Genomic DNA, 22,266 nt, shown 5'->3' with positions numbered 1-22,266 from the left:
AATTTACCAATTTTAAAAAGTCAAATTGTCAAGTAGTGTTAGTTTCATGTTCCGTTACAATAGATTTGAACTCTCCCACCGTGTTCCATGAAAAAGGAGTAGTATATTTGAAAGCCATCTTGCCCAGCTCTGTCCTAACCCTGGGTACTGTCATTTGGAGGAATTTTTCTGAGAGCACAAACCATAAAGCTGTTTTTGTTTACATAAGTATGTATATGTAAGATGGGAGAAACGCAATAATATATTTATAAACAAAAACAAACCAGTGTGAGGATCTGTCGACGAACAGAGATGGATACCTGGCAACAGAATAAAGCGTACAATGGTGAACATGATTTCTGCAACCAGTAATAAAACTCAGAGCACAATGGCAAACACTTACAATTCCCTCAGGTGTTGTACTGGTGCAATTATGTAAAGGAAAAAAAAGTGGCTTGCTGAAATATAACACGTCCTTGCCATAAAAGAAAACGAGATCTACTCCTATAGGAAAGCCCCCAATTTAACCTTCAGTTTTTAAGCAAGGCCCTCAATATGTGATTTAAAAGACAAATTTTGGTCAGGAACAATACCCAAGTACTTATAAGTACTGCCTATTTGGAGTTCTGATCCTCACCAGTTTGTTTTAGGAAGAATTGAGGGTAGCTGTTAAAATCAGTGGCTCTAGAACACGTCTTTGTGGGACTGCTTTAGAAACATAATTTCATAATTATTGTCATTTGGCTATCATATGGAGAGCTCTTTCTAATATCCTGACTTTGATTTAACTGAGGTAACCAAAATAGACTTTGTGTAATAACTTTGACAAATCAAAACAATATGATTACATTTATAAAGGCAGAACATCAGTTACGACTCTTAGTGCGCAAGTGGTCTTCATGTCACAGCTGGTTTGTGAATCTTTTCTTTAGACAGCTTTTCAACTCAAGTGTAACTAAGAAATTGAAGGGTGCAGTTTATTATTGAAGGTATGCCTGCCAGTTTTAGGTTACTCCAGTTGGATGTTTTATACTTTGCGACCTATACTGTTGATGTTTGTTGTGTAATCTTTCGCTTAGTTAAAATACACTTATTTAAAAAAAAAAAAATGCGTGCTTTTCTTGTCATTTATGCTTGATGTTTTCATTGTGTGTACATAATGGATTACTCAACTCTAGAAAACACTTTAAAACAGCTATAGCTGCATACAAAGTGCTGTATGTAAAGCATAAATCAAGACTTCTAAACAAAGACAGAACACAAGAAAAAAGAAAAAAAAACAGTAAAACCATGCTGAGTTGAAAGCCAAACAATAAAAATGTCAAAAAGCAGACTAATATTTCTATTGGCAAATAATGGCATTTATTCACATTAAAAAAAAAAAAAAAATCAAAGGCTGCTGTAGAAAAATGTGATTTACTAAATTGGTTTGCATGAAAATGTATCATCATACAGGGCACTGTCAAAACTTTGGCCACGGCCACAGTAGAGGAGTGTTCTTGAGATAGTCCTGGAAGCTTGGGTCAGAGCCCCACTTTTTCAAGGCCTGCCTTTCCAGGATGGGAATGCCGCTGATATGGCGCAGCAGGAACCAGACAAACAGTGGCGACGCTACACTCAGGTACTGAGGACCTTTCATCACTGACGAGGCTGACAGCCACAGACCTGACCACTGCAGAATCTCTCCAAAATAATTGGGGTGTCTGCTGTAAGCCCACAGTCCACTCTGGATGAACTTACCCTGGCAGCAGGGAACGCGACATGTTAGCAAATGCGTACTTGCAGTTTCATGCCTGCATTTTAGCAGGTATACTCACAACGTTATCTGGGTCGCCTTTGAAAATCCATTTCTGCTGGTCGGCGATGGCCTCTGCAGCAAATCCGACGCCCCACAGGGTCCAGCCAACGTAGTCTCGCGCTCCCAGAGGAACGTTGCGCTTTTCGCTGTTGAGCATGAGGGTGGGCAGCAGCGTCACAAACACCCACACAGCTGGCAAAAAAAAAAAAAAAAGTGATCCTTTTGTTTTGTTTTTGTCATGTAATGGGGCTGTTATCTATTTTATAGTTGAAGGTTTCACATCATAGGTTTGAGGCGCTTAATATGTTGTATGTAACATTTTATTAACTTTTAGAGTCTTAAGCATCATACAAAGTGGAAACTTAAGCACTCGGAATTGTACAACCTCAATGGCGACCTTCCCCTGAACCCCGGTTCCAGGGTGAACGTGTGACCTGTTTGCTATTTGACCACAGCTTAGAACAGTGCAGCAATTACAGCGCGTTTACATGACAACACTTGTGTAATGAACCCACAATGCATTGCGTACCAGCAAGATGGCCGCTTTCATGTTTTAAATGAGTAGGTATATGATTTTTTTTAGGTAATATTTGTGAAGACCACCCAAGTTGCATTAAGTACCTTGAATAGTCCAGTAAACAAAGAAAGTCCCCGGGCTGCCTCGGACATTGTTAAACCTTCGATCCTGGCCGTCCTTCAAGATCCGCATGAAGAGGAATGTACCCAGCCTGCAGGAAAAAAGTGTCATTAACCAGACATTATTCATTAACTCGACTTTAGAGTTTCTCCGCTGACCTCGGTGGCACAGCTGAAATTTCATTCTCCTTTGTTTGCATCATCACATCCTCTTAATGATAAGGACCCCAGGTGAAGAACATACCTGAGCCCCCACGCCGTCACCAGCCCAGTCTGAACATTCTGCCGAAGATGGGCAGCCCCTCCCCACAGACGGCTCAGGTGGGCGAGCAGTACAAACGTGCCAGATCCTGAAAAAGTATAAGCCGGAGAATCACACATTGGTTGGATTGCTGCCGACTAAGGCGTGCTTTCATCAATCTTTTACCCAGGAAACGGCAGGTAATTGGTTCCAAGGTTCAAGGGTGACACCGCCCAGAAGCGCAGTGGACAGGCGACAAGTGACAGGAACGGGTGACACCGAAGTGTCAAGGTGAAATCGGACGGCCACGTTGAAAGGTAAGTGACTGACTCGTAACAATGGACTAAAGCTGTATTTCTACTGTTGCAACACATTTTTGGGGTGTTAATAAAAATGAAGAGTATGTATTGCTCAAAAATAGCCTCTGAAAACATATTTACATCATATGTATATAGAGTAACTACACAAGCTTTCTCTATATGTTCAAAGTGCCTTTCAGATATAGTACAATTAAATATTTGAATTGCACAAAATATAGCTACAAAATTTCATTTGATCTTGGCACTGATCTCTTCTTTATAGGAAACTTCTGACACTAACAATGTTTTCTAAATATAAAAGTTCAAACTGGGTTGTAGTTTATGGTGGCGACGTATCCTGAATTTGTGCGCAAGTCAGAACGTGCCAAGTGCCAACACCGGCAGTACAGTAGTAAAATCAGAATGAAACACAGTATTATTTTTGGATGAAATATATTTTTCAGTCCAGTGAAAAACAAGAAGTACAGTGCTAACTGAGAATGTCTTCAATCAAAGTAGTTCATTACGTGTCGTTCGTAATCTTGATCCATCGTAAAACGAGGACACCGTGTCATTTTTTTTTCTCCAGTAGGCTACTTGTCTCGATCCACCAGGTGAGAATCTGTTTTTGTATGGCCTCATATTTCCCCCCATAATCAATCATTTCTTTTTTAATCCTGCGTTTAAATGCTGGTGAAATTATTCAAAAGAAAAAAAAACCGGAATATGTTTTCGATTTTCTACAATTGCATGAACTCAAAATATTAGTCTCTTTATTATATTTTATTTATGTTTATTTTGTGATTGGATATTGCTACTCCAATCCTCTAAACGCAAACCAATGACTAGGTTGTTGCACAACAGCTTTTGTAATGCGACTAATTAACACGCTGACCCCGTTTGCAGTGTTAAATTAAAAAACTAAAGTGACATCATAGCCAAAGAGCTTTTTAAGAAATGAAAAGCGCGTTAGTTTATATAACAAATTTGCGCAGTGTCTTCTGGGGTAAAAAGCAAGTTTGTTTGGTTTTGTTTTTTTTACCTGCCAAGTCGTACAACTTTTCGGTTTTGAGCGCTGCCGCCAGTGCCCAGCCTGCCCACTGGATGCCGAGGTCTGTGATGGCACATTTGGCCACCGTGCTCCCCATGATAAAGTCACTCAGGTCGGCTTGCAGCTGAAGAGCCTGAGACTTTTAGTTATGTGGACAACGACGCTGAAGTTCAGCGTCGTTTGGGGCCACTCCTCTTACGAAGTTAGCTTTGGTTAACCATAAATTTACCGAGCATAGTTCAGAGTCGCCATGTTATTGATGGGGCGTGGTGTGGCGCAAGGAGATGTGGGTAATGTAGTTATTCGAGCAACGGGGCAATGCAGCGCACATCATGTATAGACCGACAACCATTCACACACAAACCAGTGGACAATTAACAGTCTTCAGTGTAACTACATGCATGTTTTTGGAATGTGGGTGGGAAGCCAGGCCACCTTGGGAAAACCCATAAACGGATGGGGATGTTCCAATGTAGATTTGGACCAGGATTTCCTCATTGTGAGGCACACTGTTAACCAATAACCACCATATATTTCTGACCTTCACAAATTTGATTCAAATACCAGACATACACCACCATGGAAAACTAAAAGAAATTACTAATATTATTATATCATACCCAGACAAGACTGACAATGGCGGATCGCACAAGTCCTAAAGGTGGCAGCGGAGACTTTGCCAAAAAAGTCCAAAGACGGCTGAGCAGAGGCAAAGAAAAGGTACACATCTTAAATCGAGACATTTAAACGTTGACTGTTGTCAGTTGTTTATTTTTTATTTTATTATATTTTAACTTTTTTTTTTTTTTTTTTTTTTTTTTTTTCTTTTTTTTTTGCATGTAGGTACTGCAGAAGCTAGGGAAGTCAGAAGAGACCAGGGATGATGAATTTGAACACTATGTCCAACTGTTCTATGATCAGCAGGTACAAAAATAGTATATAAAGGAATATTCATTCAGTGAATTGATGGACTTATTTGGATGAAAACCAAATGAGGGAAGACACAGTCCTTGATATTTATACTCACTTCTTGTCTGTTCGCAGACTGATGGCAACAGAATATACAAAGACCTGAGGAATTACATAGAAGCAGTTCGAGGTCACTTCCTTTGTGTCTTTCTGAACAGTATGCTAGATTGTGTATGTTTTTGCCTCACATGACCGCTTCTGCCCCCTCCAGACATGCGAGAAGCCTCAAGACGTCTTTCGCAGTCTTTATTTGATGTTTACGAAAGCGATTGGGTGGGACAAGAAGACATTGGAGCCATAGTGGAGGTCATGCCCGACACTAGCCTTGCTCATATGCAAACTGTTAGCGTTAACATGTACTGAGGTGGTACTAGAAGTCACACAACTATGCTCCTCCACACGTTTGTTGTGCTGGTTTTACATAATTCATATTCCACCCAGCAAAGCCCATTCCATCATGCAGTTAGCCTAATGTTCTCGTGCGCTGACATCACTCATCATGAGGATGACTGTTATGGCCAAGAAATAGACCTCTTGGGGAAAAAATATTAAATAATAGTGTTGTTTCCCGTGCAGACAGAAAGTGTGATTAAATGCATGATTTAAAAAAAAAAATCTGTGGGCAGTGGGAGTTAGATGAAATAAAGCACACTTATTTTCTCTTATAATTTCCACATTCATAGTCTACTTCACTTAAGTTTTACTTCCAATATCTGGTTTTATATGATCATATCCCCCTTTTTTTTTCTTTCTTTTTTTTCTTTTCTTTTCTTTTTTTTTTTTTTTTATAAAAAGGGTGAGGATCTTCTCTGGAATGACCACGAGGTGAAGCTGTTGGACCAAGCCGTTCGGACCATGGAGTTCTATGTGGGTCAGTTCCCAGATATCAGAGTAGGTTAACTCAAGATACACGGCACAACACAACAACTGCATAAAAATAATCATCTCCTATACAAACGTTGCACCATAGATTCTGCGTTTAGAAAGATAACTGTCAGTTCTGTAGACGGGTAATCATTTAAGTTGTAGCTGTACACTGACAGACACAAGGTTACTTCAGTCAGATAAAAATGTTCGTGTATTACTGCATTTCAATTATAACATTACTGCTTTATTCTCATAAATCACTCCTTTATTTTCTTAAAGGCGGGGTCTTCTGTTTTCACTCAAGAAAATGCACTATATAAATACAGAATGTATACCCATGAACTCCTTCTCAATCTACACCTCTGGGTTTCTGTTAACGTGTAGTGGTGATTTTTTCCTAAAAGCACACCCCCCCACACCCTGTATTTTGCCATTTTGTGTTTGTTTTGTCAACAACAGGACTTTTCTGTGGACAGACAGTTGTTTACCCCTCCAGCCAATCGCAGGGCGGGGGGTGGCGGGGGGCGTGTCACTCACTGTTGCCAGACGGGGCCGGGCGAATTTATCAGCTGCATGACGTCACTCCCGCAGCAACTTGACAGAACGCGCGGATTTTATTTTTATTTTCCACTTGAGTGAGTGGGGGGAAAAAAAAAATCGACAAATTCAACCGGCCCCATCTGGCAACAGTGAGTGACACGCCCCCCGTCACCCCCCACTCTACGATGGTAAACAACTATCTGTCCACAGAAACGTCCCGCTGTTGACAAAAAAAGAAAAAAAAAACACAAAATGGCAAAATACAGGCTGGGGGGTGGGGGTGGGGCTTTAGGAAAAAAATCACCACCACACATTAACAGAAGCCCAGATGTGTAGATTGAGAAGGAGTTCATGAGTATACATCCTGTGTTTATGTAGTGCATTTTCCTGAGTGAAAACTGAAGACCCCGCCTTTACTATTCAGACTTAAATACCATTCACATAATATTACAACTTTATTCTTGCGGAATGCTAATCTTATTCCTGTAATATTCCAACTTTGTTCCTGTAACAAGTCTTTTTTTTCATGTGTTAATTGTCTTGTTAAATCATTCTTTTTTACAATAGGCCTACTGTATAAGTTAATTCAATATCCTTTTATTATTATGTTTGGGAAGTCCTAATGAAGTAGTCGAGTGAATATTGATTGGTACATGTGACTTTTTAGGAGAAAGTGGCCAAGAGAGGGAGGAAACTGGTGGACTACGACTCATCCCGTCACCACCTAGAGGCCCTGCAGGTGGCCAAGAAGAGAGATGACATCAAGATCAACAAGGTTCTCATATATACTCGTTACATCGTGTAAATTATCCTTTTTTTTTTTTTTCCTGAAAAAGTAAGAAACTTTTTTTTCAGGCTGAGGAAGAGATGAATGGCACTAAACAAGTCTATGAAGGAATCAATAATGAGCTGAAAGAGGAGCTCCCTGTGCTACATGAAAGGTCTTCTTTTAAAAAAAATAATAATAATTTTTTTCCCCCAGCACATCACGCTCATTACCTTTTTGTGTCACAGCCGCATTGGATGCTACGTGACAGTCTTCTCTGCGGTATCAAGCTTACGAGACCTCTTCTATAAGGAAATGAGAACGGTGGGCTGTGTTAGCATCGAGAAAGTGACAACAACAAATAAAACGTTTATTTTCAAACCAAACATCCTCTCTCCCATAGCTCAACCTGGATCTGTACAATGTGGTGAAGGAACTGCAGGCCCAGCATCCGGACAAAGTGTTTGCTGTCAAGGGAGTGCAAAAGTACTGCTTTTCTCATTTTTGTACAATATCACACATTAGATGGATACAATAACTAGCTTTAATTGTAAAGTGGGATGTTCACATTCACATGCCAGGTTTGTGGACCACTAGATTGTCCAGCGAAATCACTGCTCTGTATTACATGCAAAATTGATTGCGTTGTCCCAAAGGAAAGAGTAAGCATCTTCAATGGCTATATTTTGACGAATACTAATAGCAGGTTCATGATGGTGGCCGATAAAAGTATCGGCAGCCCTCTTGTAGCTGTAGAAATGAGAAATTCTAAGAATAGAAAATTGCCAATCATTTCATGCATTTTTAACTCATTTGCTCCCCAAAACGTATAAATACGTTCTATTTTAAATGTTTTAGGTGTCCCAAAGACGTATTTATACGTTTTTGTTTTGTTTGTTTTTTGTTGTTTTTTTTTGCTCCTTTTTTTTAAGCTGGCGCATACAGAAGGCTTTGATGCATGCCTCTCAACTGCAAAAAAAAAAACGGTTGAAAAATGGTAGTTAGTACACAAACGGCTAGTAGGTGGAGCAGAAGAGATCAACCAGGACCATGTTGGGAAAAAAAGTTATTTTTAGGGATAGACCGATTATCGGCACCGATATTCAGCATTCTGACAAATATCAGCATCGGCCATTTTGAAGAATTATATGGCCGATAAATAATACATCCTTTTAAAAAAGTTTTTGGGGGGGTAATCAGGAACTAATTATTTATATTTTCAATGATGCTTCTGACCCTGGGAACTTCTGTCCTTGAAATCAAAAGTAAAATTAATACTTCAGATATATATATATATATATATATATATATATATATATATATATATTTTGTATTTATTGTAGCAAACAATAGGGAGCTATTTACTTAAATTTTTATTTCACTTTTCACTACTGCCAATGGAAGATCCCCGAGCTTTTTGGTAGATTTTTAAAACAAAGATGTCGATAGACTATTTATTTATTTATTTATTTATGTATTTATATATTTTTTTTATGAACCATAAACGTCATTCAATAAATATATGCTTAATAAAATAATAATAATAATGATAAGAGTTGGAGTTTCATTTTTTTTTTATGCCAATATTTTCCCTTTTTAGTGAAAATGAATATCGGCTCCAAATATCGGTTATCGCACAATGACTACTAATAGGTTTAGGTATTTGCCCTGAAAAAAACATATCGGTCTATCTCTAGTTCTTTTACTCACATTACTAAATAGATTTGTGAATAATGATGCAATTTAGCTATATTCTAATGCTAATTGCTGCAAAACGGAAACAGCTAGAAATATACTTTATCCAATCTTTCTTTTGGTAGTTTCCATGTTTTTATAGCAATAGAACACAATATTCTATGGGCCTTGCAAAATCAGTCAAAATCCAGTAAAACAGCCAGGAGTGAAGGGCATTGTTTCGTTGAAAATGGCTGCAAGTGAATGCTGTTTTGGTTTGATCTTGATGGGTCATTTTTTGGGGGAAGTTTTATGTATCAAAAGCACTTCTGGTATCAGTACATGTATTAGTATCGGTGAATACCAAGTTGCGTACTCGTACTAGTATTGCTTTGGGGGGTAAAAAGTAGTAACAAACATCCCTAATTTTGACTTATCTTTTTCATCGTTTAAGGTATAGCTCCTTGAGGAGACGAACTCTCATGTCGCCCAAAGCTTGGAAGGCCAGTTTCTCCGAGTTCCACTGGAACTACAATCCAAAAAGTGGGCAGAGATTTAGTTTCAGGTCCCCGGACAAACCTCGCCACGGCACTCTGTCCAGAGAGCACAGCGCCGTCGCAGTCGCACCGCTGTCACCTCACGCGGAGAGCGTCGCTGAGTCGAGGGAGTCGAGCCGCGTTGAGATGCAGGATCTTTGCCCGCAAGAGGAAGCTGTGGAGGCTGGGAGGAAGCCTGATCCGGAAAAAGAAAGCATCAATCATGAGGAGGAGGAAGGCTTGAAGGTAGAAGAGTCCGATGCGAAGAGTCCCGCACAAGCGGAAGAGAAGCGAGAAGACGCTCCACTGAGCGAGAGCAGCGGCGAGCTGAACAACTCGTGCGACTCCGAGAGTTTGGAGCTCCAGCTGACCGCAGGAGACGACGGTTTACTGCATGTCGACGACATAGGCAACAGCCACGACACTCCCAAAGCCAACGGCCTGGAGAATGGGGACGTTCCGGGATTGAACTCTGAGGAGCTGGACAAGGTTTGCTCATAGTTGTTGTCGGGGTTTACATCTCGAAATGAGCTAATAAAGTGGTCAAAAGGAAGTCAACCTTAAACATTTCTTGACAATAATATGTTATATGCAACCTCACCAGTTTAAACATGACATTCTGATTAACACATTCACTGCCAGCCCAGCAAAAATGCATTGCATCATTTGACGTCTTTTTCCGTCAAAGGCAGTGAATGAGTTAATATTACTTTTGTGGTATGTGAGTTATGAAGCAAAATCCAGCTGTTTTTATACATCTCGGGGCGGCCATTTTGGCACTTGCTGTCAATTGAAGATGACATCACAGTTGCTCAGGTAATGACCAATCACAGCTCACATGGTTTGTTTGTTTTATTTGTTCTTTTCTGTAGCTGAGCTGTGATTGGTTGTTACCTGAGAACTGAGCAACTATGATGTAATTTTTAGTCGACAGCAAGTGGCAAAATGGCTGCCTTCTACCATGGCTGCTGGATTTTGCTGCTTAATTCATATTTCACTAATTCAATATTAATCGCAATACCGTATTTAGACTAGTGGGGCTGCATAGAATATATTGTCTAGAATTTTAGGGGGGGGGATTGACCTCCCCTTTAAAAAAAAATAAATTATTATTATTGTCTCCCCTTTCTTATTTCCTCTCAGTAAACACTGCTGCTGTTTGTCCTTCTAGGTGGCTCCTGCAGACTCCAAGACTACAGAGGTCTAACAAGACCAGTTTCCTGGCCTCAAGGTTTGTGCTCTTCACTGGAAACAGTTTTTTTTTTCTTTCCTTTTTTGTGTCATTGCTTGACTTTTCCTTCATCTCATGTTGCCAATGTGAACAGCTGAGCGCGAAGCCAACAGCTGCAGAGGGGGGGAGGAACGCGACTGCATCCGTTGTCGAACACGCTCCTACATTCTCAGCATCTTTCTTTTTTAAGTTTTGACCGCTTTTGTAGACACACATACAATCATATGTAACATTTTACGACGACTGTACTTGTTTTTCTCTCTTGAAGCTATGATGCTAATCTGCAATTCCAAACAAGTCGTAAACCAATGCTGTAAATAGCTAATTTATTACTCACGTGACTGTGAAATTCACTTCTGTCAATCGTCATTTAGGCTTAGCAAGGGATGTGCATAATAATCATTGAATTGTCTCAAATTAAATAGAAGCATGAATTGAAGCGAAACGGAATACGCTCGGGCAGCACAGTGACTGTGAGTTAGCGTGTCTGCCTCAGAGTTGAGAGGTCATCGGTTCAAATTTCATCTCCAGCAATCCTGCCTGAGTTTGCAAGTTCCCCCCGTGCTTGTGAGGGATTTCTCCAGTTACTCTAGTTTCCTGACACATCCCCAAAAGCATGCAGGCTAGGTTCTTTGAAGACTCTAAATTGTCCATGTGAAAGGTTGTTTAAATACGTGCTTTGTGTTTAGCTGGCAACCAGTCCAGGGTGTACCTCTCTTCTTGTACTCCAAGTCAACGCCAAGTCACCTGTGACCCTGATAAGGACAAGTGCTATTTAAATTTAAAAAAATAAAAATAATAATAAAAATGGATGGATGGATGGATGGTGTGTACTACATGCAAAGATGCTGTCCAAAGAAGTACACGATGTCATGATGTTCAGCTGCAGTACATCACCAAACATCTTTGCTATAGCACACCACCTCTGCTCACCATTTTTCTAAAAATAAATCTATTGATTTATGTACTAAAATCAAGAAAATGTGAAGAATTAAATGCCAGTTATTTGCAATTGTTAATTTAGTTGAAGCGACTTGAAAGCCCACCCGTTATAATATTAACAATTCATCATCTATTTTTATAATGTTAAAAGAATATATTATGGCGAACAAGCAACCCACGTATTGTCTCAAGTTTTTTTGGCTATTATGTCCGCATCAGCCTGGTGATTCAGTTTAATGATTGTGTTTCTGCCTCGATTAAAAAGATTATCCTGATGTAATGTGGTCCATTCATTCCAATTTTTCACGAAGTCCTATATAAATGAAGATGACTTTATTGTTAATGATGTCTTCACGTTTTAAATGCAGTACAGTAGGTTGTTTACTAATACTAGAATGACTCAAGGGCGGCACGGTAGTCGAGTGGTTAGCACGTCCGCTTCCCAGTTCTGAGGACTTGGGTTCGAGTCCAGGCTCGGACCTTCCTGGGTGGAGTTTGCGTGTTCTCCCCGTGCCCGTGTGGGTCTTCTCCGGGTACTCCGGTCTCCTCCCACATTCCAAAGACATGCATGGCAGGTTAATTGGGCGCTCCGAATTGTCCCTAGGTGTACTTGTGAGTGTGGATGGTTGTTCGTCTCTGTGTGCCCTGCGATTGGTTGGCAACCAGTCCAGGGTGTCCCCCGCCTACTGCCCAGAGCCAGCTGAGATAGGCGCCAGCACCCCCCGCGACCCTTGTGAGGAATAAGCGGTCAGGAAAATGGATGGATGGATGAAGAATGACTCAAATTTCCATGGAGACAAATTCCTTGAGTGTTTCTAACACAGTTGACCAAAAAAGGTGGTTCTCGTTTTACAACGGTACTGATATAACATTTCATAGTGTGAATTTACACTATTTAAAAAATAGTATTAATTAGTATTTTAAGAATTTATGCCCGAGAAGTGTTTGTGGTTTCAAAAATATTTACTGTAATTACGACTTGGATTGCGTCAATTAATGATACATCACGTGAGTCGCTTTCCGACCTACGTACGCATTCAGGTTAGAGGTTACGTCGACGCAGTAACCACGGAACTGTCGTAAATTTAAGGGTCTGCTCCGCATCGAACCTTGGTAGTGGTGATCATTCGGAACACGATCTTTGCACGCCGAAGGTGGGCGGGGCTTGTTGGCGCCCACGACGATTGCACGACGGTTGCACATTTTAACTCTATAGCTGTGCTCTTCGTAATTGACAATCTTTGGACACAGGAAAGGGAGGGGCTGGCAACGCTCGTGCACGTGTACGCGCCCGCGGCGCTCATTGTGGAAGTCACGAGCGCTTTCAAAACGAGTTTGACAACGCAAAAATATTTTTAAGACGCCACTTCGGCGCAGTCAGCTCGACTTATTGACGCTTGACGAGACTTTGTGTTATTTTGGCACGAGTTGAATGTAGCTTTTCTCCACTGTAGAAGTTTACTCACTCTACCGCTGACTTGCTTGTTTGTTGGTGGCAGGCACGCGCGCGCAGGTAAGCTCGTCAGACTGGCAGCTGTGCTGGATACGAAATATTGAACCCATTTGACTGAGTTGGCAGTATTTGAAGTCGCGTTTGCGTCAGTTTAGCAAATCCGAAATTCATTCGAATGTTAGTGGAAATAATGCTGATTTAGCATGAAACAAATAACACAACGAAAGTCCGCCGAATGGCGTCGCGACAAAAGGAAATTGTTGCGTTGTTGACTATTCCCTTGCTTTCGTTTTATATGCGCTTTCTTTTCTGGCTTGAATTAAGACTACCGAAACCTCAACACATTAGACAAGGGTCAATAATTCTCAAATACACACTTTTCATAACCAGAGCAAGAGTATAATAACATGGGTAGTACTATCTAATAATACACATTAAGCAACATGAAAAAAATATATATTGAATTGCAGTATGAACAAGAACATTGAGTATGAGCGTTAAGTCACTTTTACTAAAGGTGCAACAGTATTTTGCCGTGACTGGTAACTCGCCACCTCTTGCTATTTTGCCGTGAATCGCGCGAGAACTCAAAGTTCATCTACTCCAGTCAAAATGTACTCGTTTGTGGAGTAATGAGCAAGTGGGCCTTTTTTTCTTTTTCTTTTTTAATTTGTGCCGGGAAACTGCTTGAATAATGACAATAAAGATTATTGACTTTACTGACTTCTTCATATCAGATTTTGTGTAGTGCTCTGTGAAAGCAGATGGATCATCTTTGTGTTGAATCAATATAAAACATTTGCAAACAAATGCTTTTACTTTGGAAAACAATGATCAACATTGCAGACCAAACCAGAAATCATAATTTGCATGCGTGTATTTTTGCACTGTCAATTTGAAATGTCTTGTTTTTCTAATAAAGGCATGGAAATTAAAGGGTTTTCTTTTATTCAATTCATTGTTTAATTGATAGATAAATCAACTATTGCAATAATTGTTAGTTGCAGCCCTACTTGGTATTTTATTTATTTTTTTAATATGTATTTTATTTATTGCAGTCACGACGTTATGATTCCTAGGTAGGAAATATGTGTTAAGTGCAAATGGTCTTTATTAGGGTCCTGTGTAAATAAATAAAAATCTACATTGGAAAATTGGTTTTGAGTTAAAAGATGTGAGTTAATGAAATTGTTCCACTTAAAAATATACACGATACATGTCAAATAATCTTTTATGGGAGATGTTTGTCTTTGGATCATATAGCGCTGGCGTCAGGCCAAAACCTTGTAAGTCAAAATTTGGGAAAATTTCACATTTATTTAAAAAAAAATCTATACTTTTTGGTCAAACCACAGTCCACACGTGTCATTTTTACAAATTATTGACCAATCGAAAGTGTCATCTTTGATGATGCATTGTTAATTGCGATGTCGGAAGTACAAGATGCCGAACACTATTCTATTTGTGTTAGTGTCATGGCTTTTTGGCGTAGAAAATGGATGGCTGAATGATGAAATTTGCTGTGTCATAACCCTCAGGCGGCAGCACTTTTTTATTTTATTTTTAATTTTTAATTTTGTCTTTCAGCTTTCGACATGGTGACGCTGTCTCCTTACATCAACACAACAACGCTAAATGGTAAGATGACTTTGGTACTGTTACAAATGCTGCCTCTTTTTACAGTGATTTACAATCCTTTTCAACCAATATTCAATCGAATATACTACAAAAACATGTTTGTAGTATAAATCCCCCCCAAACCTCCTAATATGTGTTTTTCCCTTGAACATACTACTCATGATAGCCATCATTCATAGTGCTTGTTTCACTGTAGTTTCAGCAGTGACATCTACGGCCCACTTAAAACCAGACACCACGGTTATCGCAGGTAAATATTTGTTCACTATTGTGATCTGTTGTCAGTGGCAACAATTGACCCCTGTGTGTGTGCCCACCCTTCAGTGGTATCGACACTCATCGTGCTGACAGTGATCCTGCTGGCCGTCCTGATGTATCACTACATGTGCCACAACAAGGGCGACTACAGGACCACGGGGGAGCTGGCCCCCGGCGAGGACCCTGATGAGGATCCTGACAACCATGCCGCCGGCGAAAAGAAGGAATATTTCATTTGAGAAACTCAACGCCACTCGGAAGAACGCCAAGAATGCCTATCTGAAGGAAATGTGCGCATGAAACCAAAGGAAATGATTTGTGCGAGTGTTGTAGTTTAGAACGTGTCGCATGAAACTGATGGAAAGATTTTAAAACATGATCTTTATTATGCAAGTGTCAAATTGTGTGACAATATTTATCAAATGTGTGTGTGTGGGGGGCATCCTATTTTTGCTGTTACTCTTTTTTTTTTTTTTTTTTTTTTTTTTTTTTTTTTTTTAAGTTTTGTATGATCTCTGACATGCTTCATTTTGACATCCATGTTTGACATAAAAATATGGAAGGCAATAAAAAAGATGTTTTGGAAAAAATGTATTAATTTTGTTGACAGAACGAGAGAACTTTTTTTTTTCTGTTTTAGAGCAAACAAGGGCTACTTGAAAGCAAAATCTTTCATGCATGTCCGGTGTATTGCACCATATAGATAATACAGTATATATATATATATATATATATATATATGTATGTGTGTGGCTACCTGGTTTCGTCACAGTTGCATATCACGCCCCCAAACACAATGTCGCTCTGTGATTGGTCCGAACCACCAGCTTTTCGGAACGGCGGTTATCTGCGGGAGCGCTACAAAATGTAACTCACAAATACTGCGAGAATTCATCTTGCGAGAGCAAGGTTAATGGCGGGAAAAAGGTTGGGGACCACCAAATCTGGTGTACCGTAGTTGTGAATATTTCGCACTGTCATCAACCCAAGGTGCAGTCTGCCTTGAGCCCAAAATCAGCTGGGAAAGGCTCCAGGATAAATGCTCTATTTGTACAAATGTAAACTTGAGAATAAAATGGCCACAATCATTCACTTTGAAAAATGGAAATCAAATGGAAAAAAAGACATTAATGCTCGCATCACATTACAAAAAAACAAATGTCCTTTATTTAGCAGTGTGCCCCATTTGAATACATTACATATGTGAACAAATTTAAACAAAGTTCTCAAATGTCCAAAATAACCTTTATTCTAAACTTACACGTTTAAATCTTTAAGTTTAGTATAAAAAAGTTAAGTGCACCTAAGTCATTGACACTCGTCAAACATGTGCATAATAAGTCCGTCATCGCTTTAGCGTTGCGTCTTTTTTTTTTCTTTTTTTTTTTTTTACACATATTTTTATTTTTTACAAAACATCGGAAAGAGAATCCCTGAACCAGGAACGTCTGTGATCCTTTAACAGAGAGGAAGTCTGTCGGGCTGCGGTTGCTGCACTTGTACAGGAAGTACTTCATATTGCTGGCACCACCGTCACACACAAAAAACAAACAGGACAGTTCAAGTTTTGGAAGCTGTGGGCCCCCATTTTCCTCAGGAACTTTTGCTGTTCTTTTTTTTTTTCCATGGCAAGTCCATCAGTGATGCAGGTACCATGTTAGCTTTTTTCCCCCCCACACTCTCTTTGGCTACAGCAGCCAAAACTTGAACTCGAGTAGTCGGATACCCAGTGAACATCCTCTGCAAGCAGCAACTTTGTGTTGAGATAGTGTAGTTAAAACAAAACAAAACACAAATCACAGCATACAAACTGAAAAAAAAAAAAAAAAAGTCATCTTGAATATGTTGGTTCGACTCTGGTAACAAACACAAGTGCCGGAAACAAGCAATTATCTACCCCCGGATGTCACTTGGAAATTGTTGTTGTTTAAATAGACTCATCCAAACATCTCGGATCTTCAATGAGTGGAGAGGGGGTGAAGTTTCCTCTAGAGGTCACGTCTTCATTGGGCCAATCTTGGCTTGGTGACAAATCCCCGCAAATTTCCCCCTAATTTGGTCTCATATTCATCCCCAACCCTTACTCGGCCCATACAACTAACACTACACTAAAACGTTGTTAGACACAAAATAGCCAGCAAAGGTACACGAACGTCAGTAGTTGTTTTCTGATCGGATTTTGTTAAACAAGCGCATCATTAACGCAGACAGCAATAAAGCCTTTTAACACAAAATGTCACAGTTTTCCAAACACACACTCAACTATGATGTCGGAAATGGATTATATTAGTTTACAGTGCATCTCAGATTTAATTAAATCAGTGATGTGCAAATTAAAGACGAAGCTCACAACTTTGTTTAAAACATTGTTGTTTTCTTTGGTACAACTGACTTGTAGTGTTGTCTTTTAAACAAATTCATGAGCCTCACTAACGGAAACCTTTGCAAAACAGAATAAAAAAAATATTAATAATTGAGAAATACACGCACAAAGCACATTTCCAACGTTTAATGTATAAACTCTGGGTATCCGACAGCCAAACAGAAAGAAAATGCACAAGCTACAAATGTTACACCAACCAGCCCATCTCAGTCAACTCATTTGGATTTGCTAAATATCTTTCCATTTTTCCTTTGAGGGTTTTGTTTCTTGAAATAGGGACGATCCCCAGTGCTCTTTGGCACTTGACTAGGTTAAATCTACACATTGCCCAATAAGGTACAGTAAACCACTTCTCGGCAAGTGCATTTTCTTTACTGTAAGTTATTTAAATGCAACTTGCTATTTTTTTTTTTTTAATCTCGTGTACAAGTTCAATCTAGCTTGATGCATGTTTTTTTTTTTTTCTCGAGGATTTCTTGTGATAGTCATACTGGTAATTACACGGAAATACAACACATCTATTAGTTTCACTACACTAAAAGGTTTTCAAAGGAAACAGAGACAAGTGGGGATTTTTTTCTCTTTTTTTTTGCGTTCACCATAAAGCGCTTGACTATCATCAACTACATGAATGTGGCTCGACATATTGCCTACTCTTCTCTAAAGATGCGGATTGAAGTGTGATATTTTGGTCTCTCAACCAGTGATTTTCAACTGGTTGGTCAAAAATCATTTAACAAAGGATTTGATCTTAAGGAGTTACTGTAGAAAGCCTAATCCTGGCGAAATCTATCAAGTTAGCTACCTCACTAACCACTAGTGTCAAAGCACAGGCCGCCATTGCGGTGAACCTGGAATGACCTAAACTAAAACCGAAGCTCGACGCAATGAAAGCCGATGGGATGGATTGTACGACGTTAAATACGTTGGTCGTTTGATCGCTAGGTTACAAGTGGAGTACTGTACCTTTCACAAGGGCTCGAAAACATTACATTCCATTAGGTGATATCAGTATTGTGGCTAAGCAGCCTAAAGGAGGAGGAGGAGGAGGAGGAGGAGGAGGAGGAGGAGGAGGGGGGGCGGTACGTGATTTTGGGGAAGGGGTGAGCGCTGGATTGGGTGTGGGTGCGAGGGAGCAGCTGGTGTTACCATATGGTGTAACCTCCGCTGGAGCCGCCCAAGAAGAAGTTGTTCTTGCGCTGCGTCATCATCACGTTGGCGCCCTGCATGGCCGCCAGTTGAGCAGCGTTTGGGGCGTGTCCAGGGGGCGGTTGCTGAGGGCAAACAGAATAGATCATAATTTCCTCAAATAATGGGAGGGCCCCGCCCCTTTTAGTCCATTTAACACATATAAAGCATTCTTGCTCAACGGCATCATCAAAATTGACAAGCCACAGACGGATGAAGGCATTCAAAAAATTCTAGTTTGAATTGGGAATCACTTTGTGACCAACAAACTTATCTCCAACCGATGCATTTAACGAGGTCATTAATCAATAATTTTGTCTGTAGCTGAGTGGAGTCCAGTACTTAGCCAGCAAATACAAGCTGAACTGTGTCATTGTTATACATTGAATTAAGGCATATGTTTTTTTAATAATAGTTTAAATGTATTTTTTACTAGAGAATCAAATGTCCTACGCTATGTAATGTTCAAGCTTAAAATGGGACATTACATAAAAACAGAGCCATTTGTGTCCTCTGGAAAAAAAATGGATTCATGCATGATAAAATTATTATGATTAGTTTTTTTTTTTAAATGACGCACAATGTCCTGCACATTGATCTCTTTGCATATTTAAAAAATACAATTTAAGGGATTAAGTTTAAAGCATATATATTAGGGATAGACCGATTATCGGCTGGGCCGATTATCTGCGCCAATATTCAGCATTTTGATGAATATCAGCATCGGCCATTTTGAAAAATCCTAAGAGATCCATTTAACAGTGCTAATTATTTAGATTTTTATAGACGCTTCTGACCCTGGGGACTGTCTGCACCTTCTGTTTTTGTTTGAAATTAAACTAAGCAAAAATTTTAATACTTCAGATATCTTGAAATATAGTACAGTGGTACCTCTACTTACGAAATTAATTGGTTCTGGAAGAAAGTTCTTAAGTAGAAAATTTTGTAAGTAGAGACGCATTTCCCATGTAAATGCCGTAATCCGTTCCAAGCCTCCCAAAATTCAGACATAAATGTTTTATAAAGCATAAGAATGCATCAAAACATGTAACAAATGCATGTTCCAATTAGATTATTGCACAATAAATTAGTTGTGCATAATGTAAAAAACAAAGAATAGAGTAATGAATAAAAATGATGGTCATCTACCCTTTTAACTGCTGTCCTCATCATTTTTTGCCCGTTAGTTCATACATTTACGAAAAACTATCGGAACACCTCATGGGCTGCGGGATGAATGATGAGGACGCTATATAGACACCGATCTAGTATACGCAGAGGTTCCTCTTAGCCAATGGGATGCCAGAACGATGCACAAACACCGATCTAGTATTTACGCTCATGGTAGGAAATAGCCATAGCTGAAAGTATGTTGCGTTCGGTAATGTATTTTTACCTTTCGTATCTAGAAATTTATTTCATAACAAGAGGCAATATTTTCCCGTTGAGGCGTTTCGAACTCGAAAATTTCGTATGAAGAGACGTTCGTAAGTAGAGGTTCCACTGTATATCAACAGGTGTCTACTACGGCTCCATGCTACGAGCTAGTAAGTTAGCAAGCATTAGTTAGCGGTCGCGGCTGGATTAACATTATTGTTGGAACGTTATAGCCGTTATCATATAAAATGAGGTAATTTTCATCTCGTTTTTGTTCATGAACTAAAACGTCCAGTTTTTATTAAGTGAAGTACATTTTCGTCTCGTCTTCATTCGTCGATGAAAATGCATAATGATTTAGTCCTAGTTATTGTTTATTAATGAGGATTTTAGTCTTGTCTAGTGAAAAATGTGCGTTGACGGAATTATTTTGGTTTAGTTTTCGTTGAGGAAATTAACGCTACTGCAGCCATTTATTTTTCAGGTCAATATTGTAGAATGAGTTTGCAATGAATTATTTGGGATTATACTTTAAAGTATATTTAGGGTTTAAACTATTAATAATATAGGCAATAAGCATTTTTAGTGTGGGGGCCGTGAGGGTGTTTTATTATTCCCATTTGGGCTTTCCTCTTAACCCCCGCGAATAGCGAATGTCCACTGTTTTTCTGCGTTGGTATGGCAACCGACGACAAACACTCACTGGGATGGAAACGCTGGTTCCGGCTGTAAAGCGAGCGCCAGCGTCAAATCCGCCCTCGACCATCACCGTGGAACCCGGGGGGTACATGGCCCCCATGGGATAGTAAGCCAGGGGGACGTTCTGGGCCATCGGCCCAACGGGCATCTGCGGCTGCATGGGCATGTAGACCTGAGTGCCGACATAGGGGGAGGACATCTGAGGCACCTGGCCGGTCACCTGAGGGGGAAGCATGTATCTGGGCTGGTAGAGCTGTGGAAAGGAAACACACGGGGAGATGTTGTTCACATGTTGCCATTTTGGCTCATCGCCATCATCGCTATGGTTACCTCAGAGTATGCGGGAGGCGTGTCCGAGTAAGGAGGCGCCTGAGGAGATATTTGCATAGCAGGGGGGTAAATGGGGGCGGTGCTCTGCTGAGGATACACACTCTGCTGTGGATATGACCCTGCAACACAACAACTACCTTTAACACACACGTGCTGGGCAAATCAAACATGAGAATGTTGGAAAAGTGATAGGTTGCTTTTGTCATCTTGCCACTTTTCATATAAGGCTTTTGAAATGATAGTCAAACATTGTAGGACTGGATTTCTCAAAAAAATAAAAAAATAAATAAATAAATAACTGCACCAAACCAAAATGGCTGTCTTTTTCATGTTCACCGAATTTGAGAGGGTCATGGGGGATCCCGAAAATTTTCCACCAGGATACATGCGTTTGAAATATTGGTGATAATTCAATGAATAATCGGTGATTCCGCAAGGGCCTTTGAGCCCCAATTATGACAATAACGTTATAATTTCAAAGAGTGAAAGTCATATGTAAGAAGTGTAATCAGAGTTGTGATCTAACAAGAATAGTTGCAATTTTATCAAGCCACAAAAACATAAATGCAGCAATTTGCCATGTGGGAATTACATCACAATATTATGAGGGAGAACAAGTTTATCATGAGTAAATGCCAGAAACACAAAATTCTGACTTACATTGCGTGAGGGGCAGGATATTTTTTTCTTTGTTCATCTAGCTAGCTATAAGTATATGCTGTGGTTTTTTTTGTTTTTGTTTTTTGCCTGATGTGCAGTGAAATTTTATGAAGTCATTATTAATATCGTCTTACAGATGTAAACTCCCTTGCTACTCTGGGAAAATGAAACCTAAAACAGCTCATCGCCCGGTAATAAGCAATACGTCATGATATGACCGCACATTCGTTCGTTTGAACTAAGTCAAGATTAGATTTTGAATCCGATACTATAAGACGCTAAAACTCGTAAACGTGTTCCACCGAGATTCCAACGGCCACGGTCAGTGCATTGTCATAACGTAGCCCGCCTCGGTTGTTCAAAACAACTAGCATTGCTACCTTTAGCCTTAGCGACGCATACCAAGCAGCTTACTGGGGGGGGGGGGAAACGTAATATGTGCGGTTAAAATACCTTTGTTATTCATTGTTACGATTCGGTTCGAAGTTAGGAGAATGTCAGAGTATCACTGAGGACTCTGCGTATCTTGTCACAGAGTCGGTGAAACGAACAGGTTTACGGCGGTAAATCGTAGTCGTCCACTTCCTTGTTTTTCTGCTTCTTGTTGTTGTGGACAGCGGCGTTGACGTCAGCTGCTCTCATTCGGCGACCGAGCGCGACTGTTTGGTTTTCTGTTGGTGCGCCCTCTACCGGTCGACGGTGGCGGTGACAAGTGAATGGTGAAATGAACAGTTGTACAGTGTAGGATGGA

The 22,266-nt window shown here is 39.9% G+C and overlaps 3 protein-coding genes and 1 long non-coding RNA gene across 5 annotated transcripts; 2 read left to right on the top strand and 2 right to left on the bottom strand.

The window, feature by feature from the left end:
• Window positions 1-1,318: 1,318 nt before the first annotated feature.
• LOC144013662 (uncharacterized) lies at window positions 1,319-4,280 on the bottom strand. The gene is made up of 5 exons (XM_077512777.1): window positions 3,996-4,280; window positions 2,658-2,763; window positions 2,399-2,505; window positions 1,797-1,969; window positions 1,319-1,720 (listed from the first exon to the last, which is right to left on the bottom strand). Exons 1-5 carry the CDS (start codon window positions 4,099-4,101, stop codon window positions 1,442-1,444), a joined length of 771 nt encoding a protein of 256 aa, XP_077368903.1. The 5' UTR covers window positions 4,102-4,280; the 3' UTR covers window positions 1,319-1,441.
• Window positions 2,787-11,775, top strand: bin2a (bridging integrator 2a). Of its 2 annotated transcripts, none has more exons than XM_077512775.1 (13): window positions 2,787-2,971; window positions 4,629-4,724; window positions 4,848-4,928; window positions 5,049-5,103; window positions 5,185-5,279; window positions 5,769-5,864; window positions 7,048-7,155; window positions 7,236-7,321; window positions 7,395-7,470; window positions 7,550-7,632; window positions 9,275-9,845; window positions 10,528-10,587; window positions 10,682-11,775. In XM_077512775.1, exons 2-12 carry the CDS (start codon window positions 4,641-4,643, stop codon window positions 10,561-10,563), a joined length of 1,371 nt encoding a protein of 456 aa, XP_077368901.1. In that variant the 5' UTR covers window positions 2,787-2,971; window positions 4,629-4,640; the 3' UTR covers window positions 10,564-10,587; window positions 10,682-11,775. The 2 variants fall into 2 exon arrangements, with proteins under 2 accessions (XP_077368901.1, XP_077368902.1); XM_077512776.1 differs by lacking the exon at window positions 2,787-2,971 and adding an exon at window positions 3,546-3,567.
• A 1,009-nt stretch (window positions 11,776-12,784) lies between these two features.
• Window positions 12,785-15,305, top strand: LOC144014935 (uncharacterized). Its single transcript, XR_013282653.1, has 4 exons — window positions 12,785-13,042; window positions 14,570-14,620; window positions 14,817-14,870; window positions 14,945-15,305. It is a non-coding gene; the product is annotated as an uncharacterized LOC144014935 (long non-coding RNA).
• Window positions 15,306-16,017: 712 nt separating this feature from the next.
• Window positions 16,018-22,170, bottom strand: LOC144013658 (DAZ-associated protein 2-like). Its single transcript, XM_077512771.1, has 4 exons — window positions 21,969-22,170; window positions 20,856-20,974; window positions 20,530-20,778; window positions 16,018-18,535 (listed from the first exon to the last, which is right to left on the bottom strand). The coding sequence occupies exons 1-4, from the start codon at window positions 21,979-21,981 to the stop codon at window positions 18,407-18,409; spliced, it is 510 nt and encodes a 169-aa protein (XP_077368897.1). The 5' UTR covers window positions 21,982-22,170; the 3' UTR covers window positions 16,018-18,406.
• Window positions 22,171-22,266: the final 96 nt, after the last annotated feature.

The sequence above is a fragment of the Festucalex cinctus genome, chromosome 2, assembly GCF_051991245.1.
Source record: "Festucalex cinctus isolate MCC-2025b chromosome 2, RoL_Fcin_1.0, whole genome shotgun sequence".
Lineage (NCBI taxonomy): Eukaryota > Metazoa > Chordata > Actinopteri > Syngnathiformes > Syngnathidae > Festucalex > Festucalex cinctus.
The sequence above is the reverse complement of the archived record's forward strand: the minus strand, read 5'-3'. Positions and strand labels throughout refer to the sequence as shown.

Bases quoted from the DNA above. Each gene is read 5' to 3' on its own strand.
- LOC144013662 (XM_077512777.1), bottom strand. From the start codon at position 4,101: ATGGGGAGCACGGTGGCCAAATGTGCCATCACAGACCTCGGCATCCAG. The intron at 2,764-3,995 runs GTAAAAAAAACA...ATACTTTTTCAG, and splicing joins AAAGTTGTACGACTTGGCAG to GATCTGGCACGTTTGTACTG. The intron at 1,721-1,796 runs GTGAGTATACCT...CCCTGCTGCCAG, and splicing joins AAGGCGACCCAGATAACGTT to GGTAAGTTCATCCAGAGTGG.
- bin2a (XM_077512775.1), top strand. From the start codon at position 4,641: ATGGCGGATCGCACAAGTCCTAAAGGTGGCAGCGGAGACTTTGCCAAA. The intron at 5,280-5,768 runs GTCATGCCCGAC...TTTTATAAAAAG, and splicing joins ACATTGGAGCCATAGTGGAG to GGTGAGGATCTTCTCTGGAA. The intron at 7,633-9,274 runs GTACTGCTTTTC...TCATCGTTTAAG, and splicing joins GCTGTCAAGGGAGTGCAAAA to GTATAGCTCCTTGAGGAGAC.
- LOC144013658 (XM_077512771.1), bottom strand. The intron at 20,779-20,855 runs GTAACCATAGCG...TCCTTTCCACAG, and splicing joins CGCCTCCCGCATACTCTGAG to CTCTACCAGCCCAGATACAT. The intron at 18,536-20,529 runs GTGAGTGTTTGT...GTTTGCCCTCAG, and splicing joins GAACCAGCGTTTCCATCCCA to CAACCGCCCCCTGGACACGC.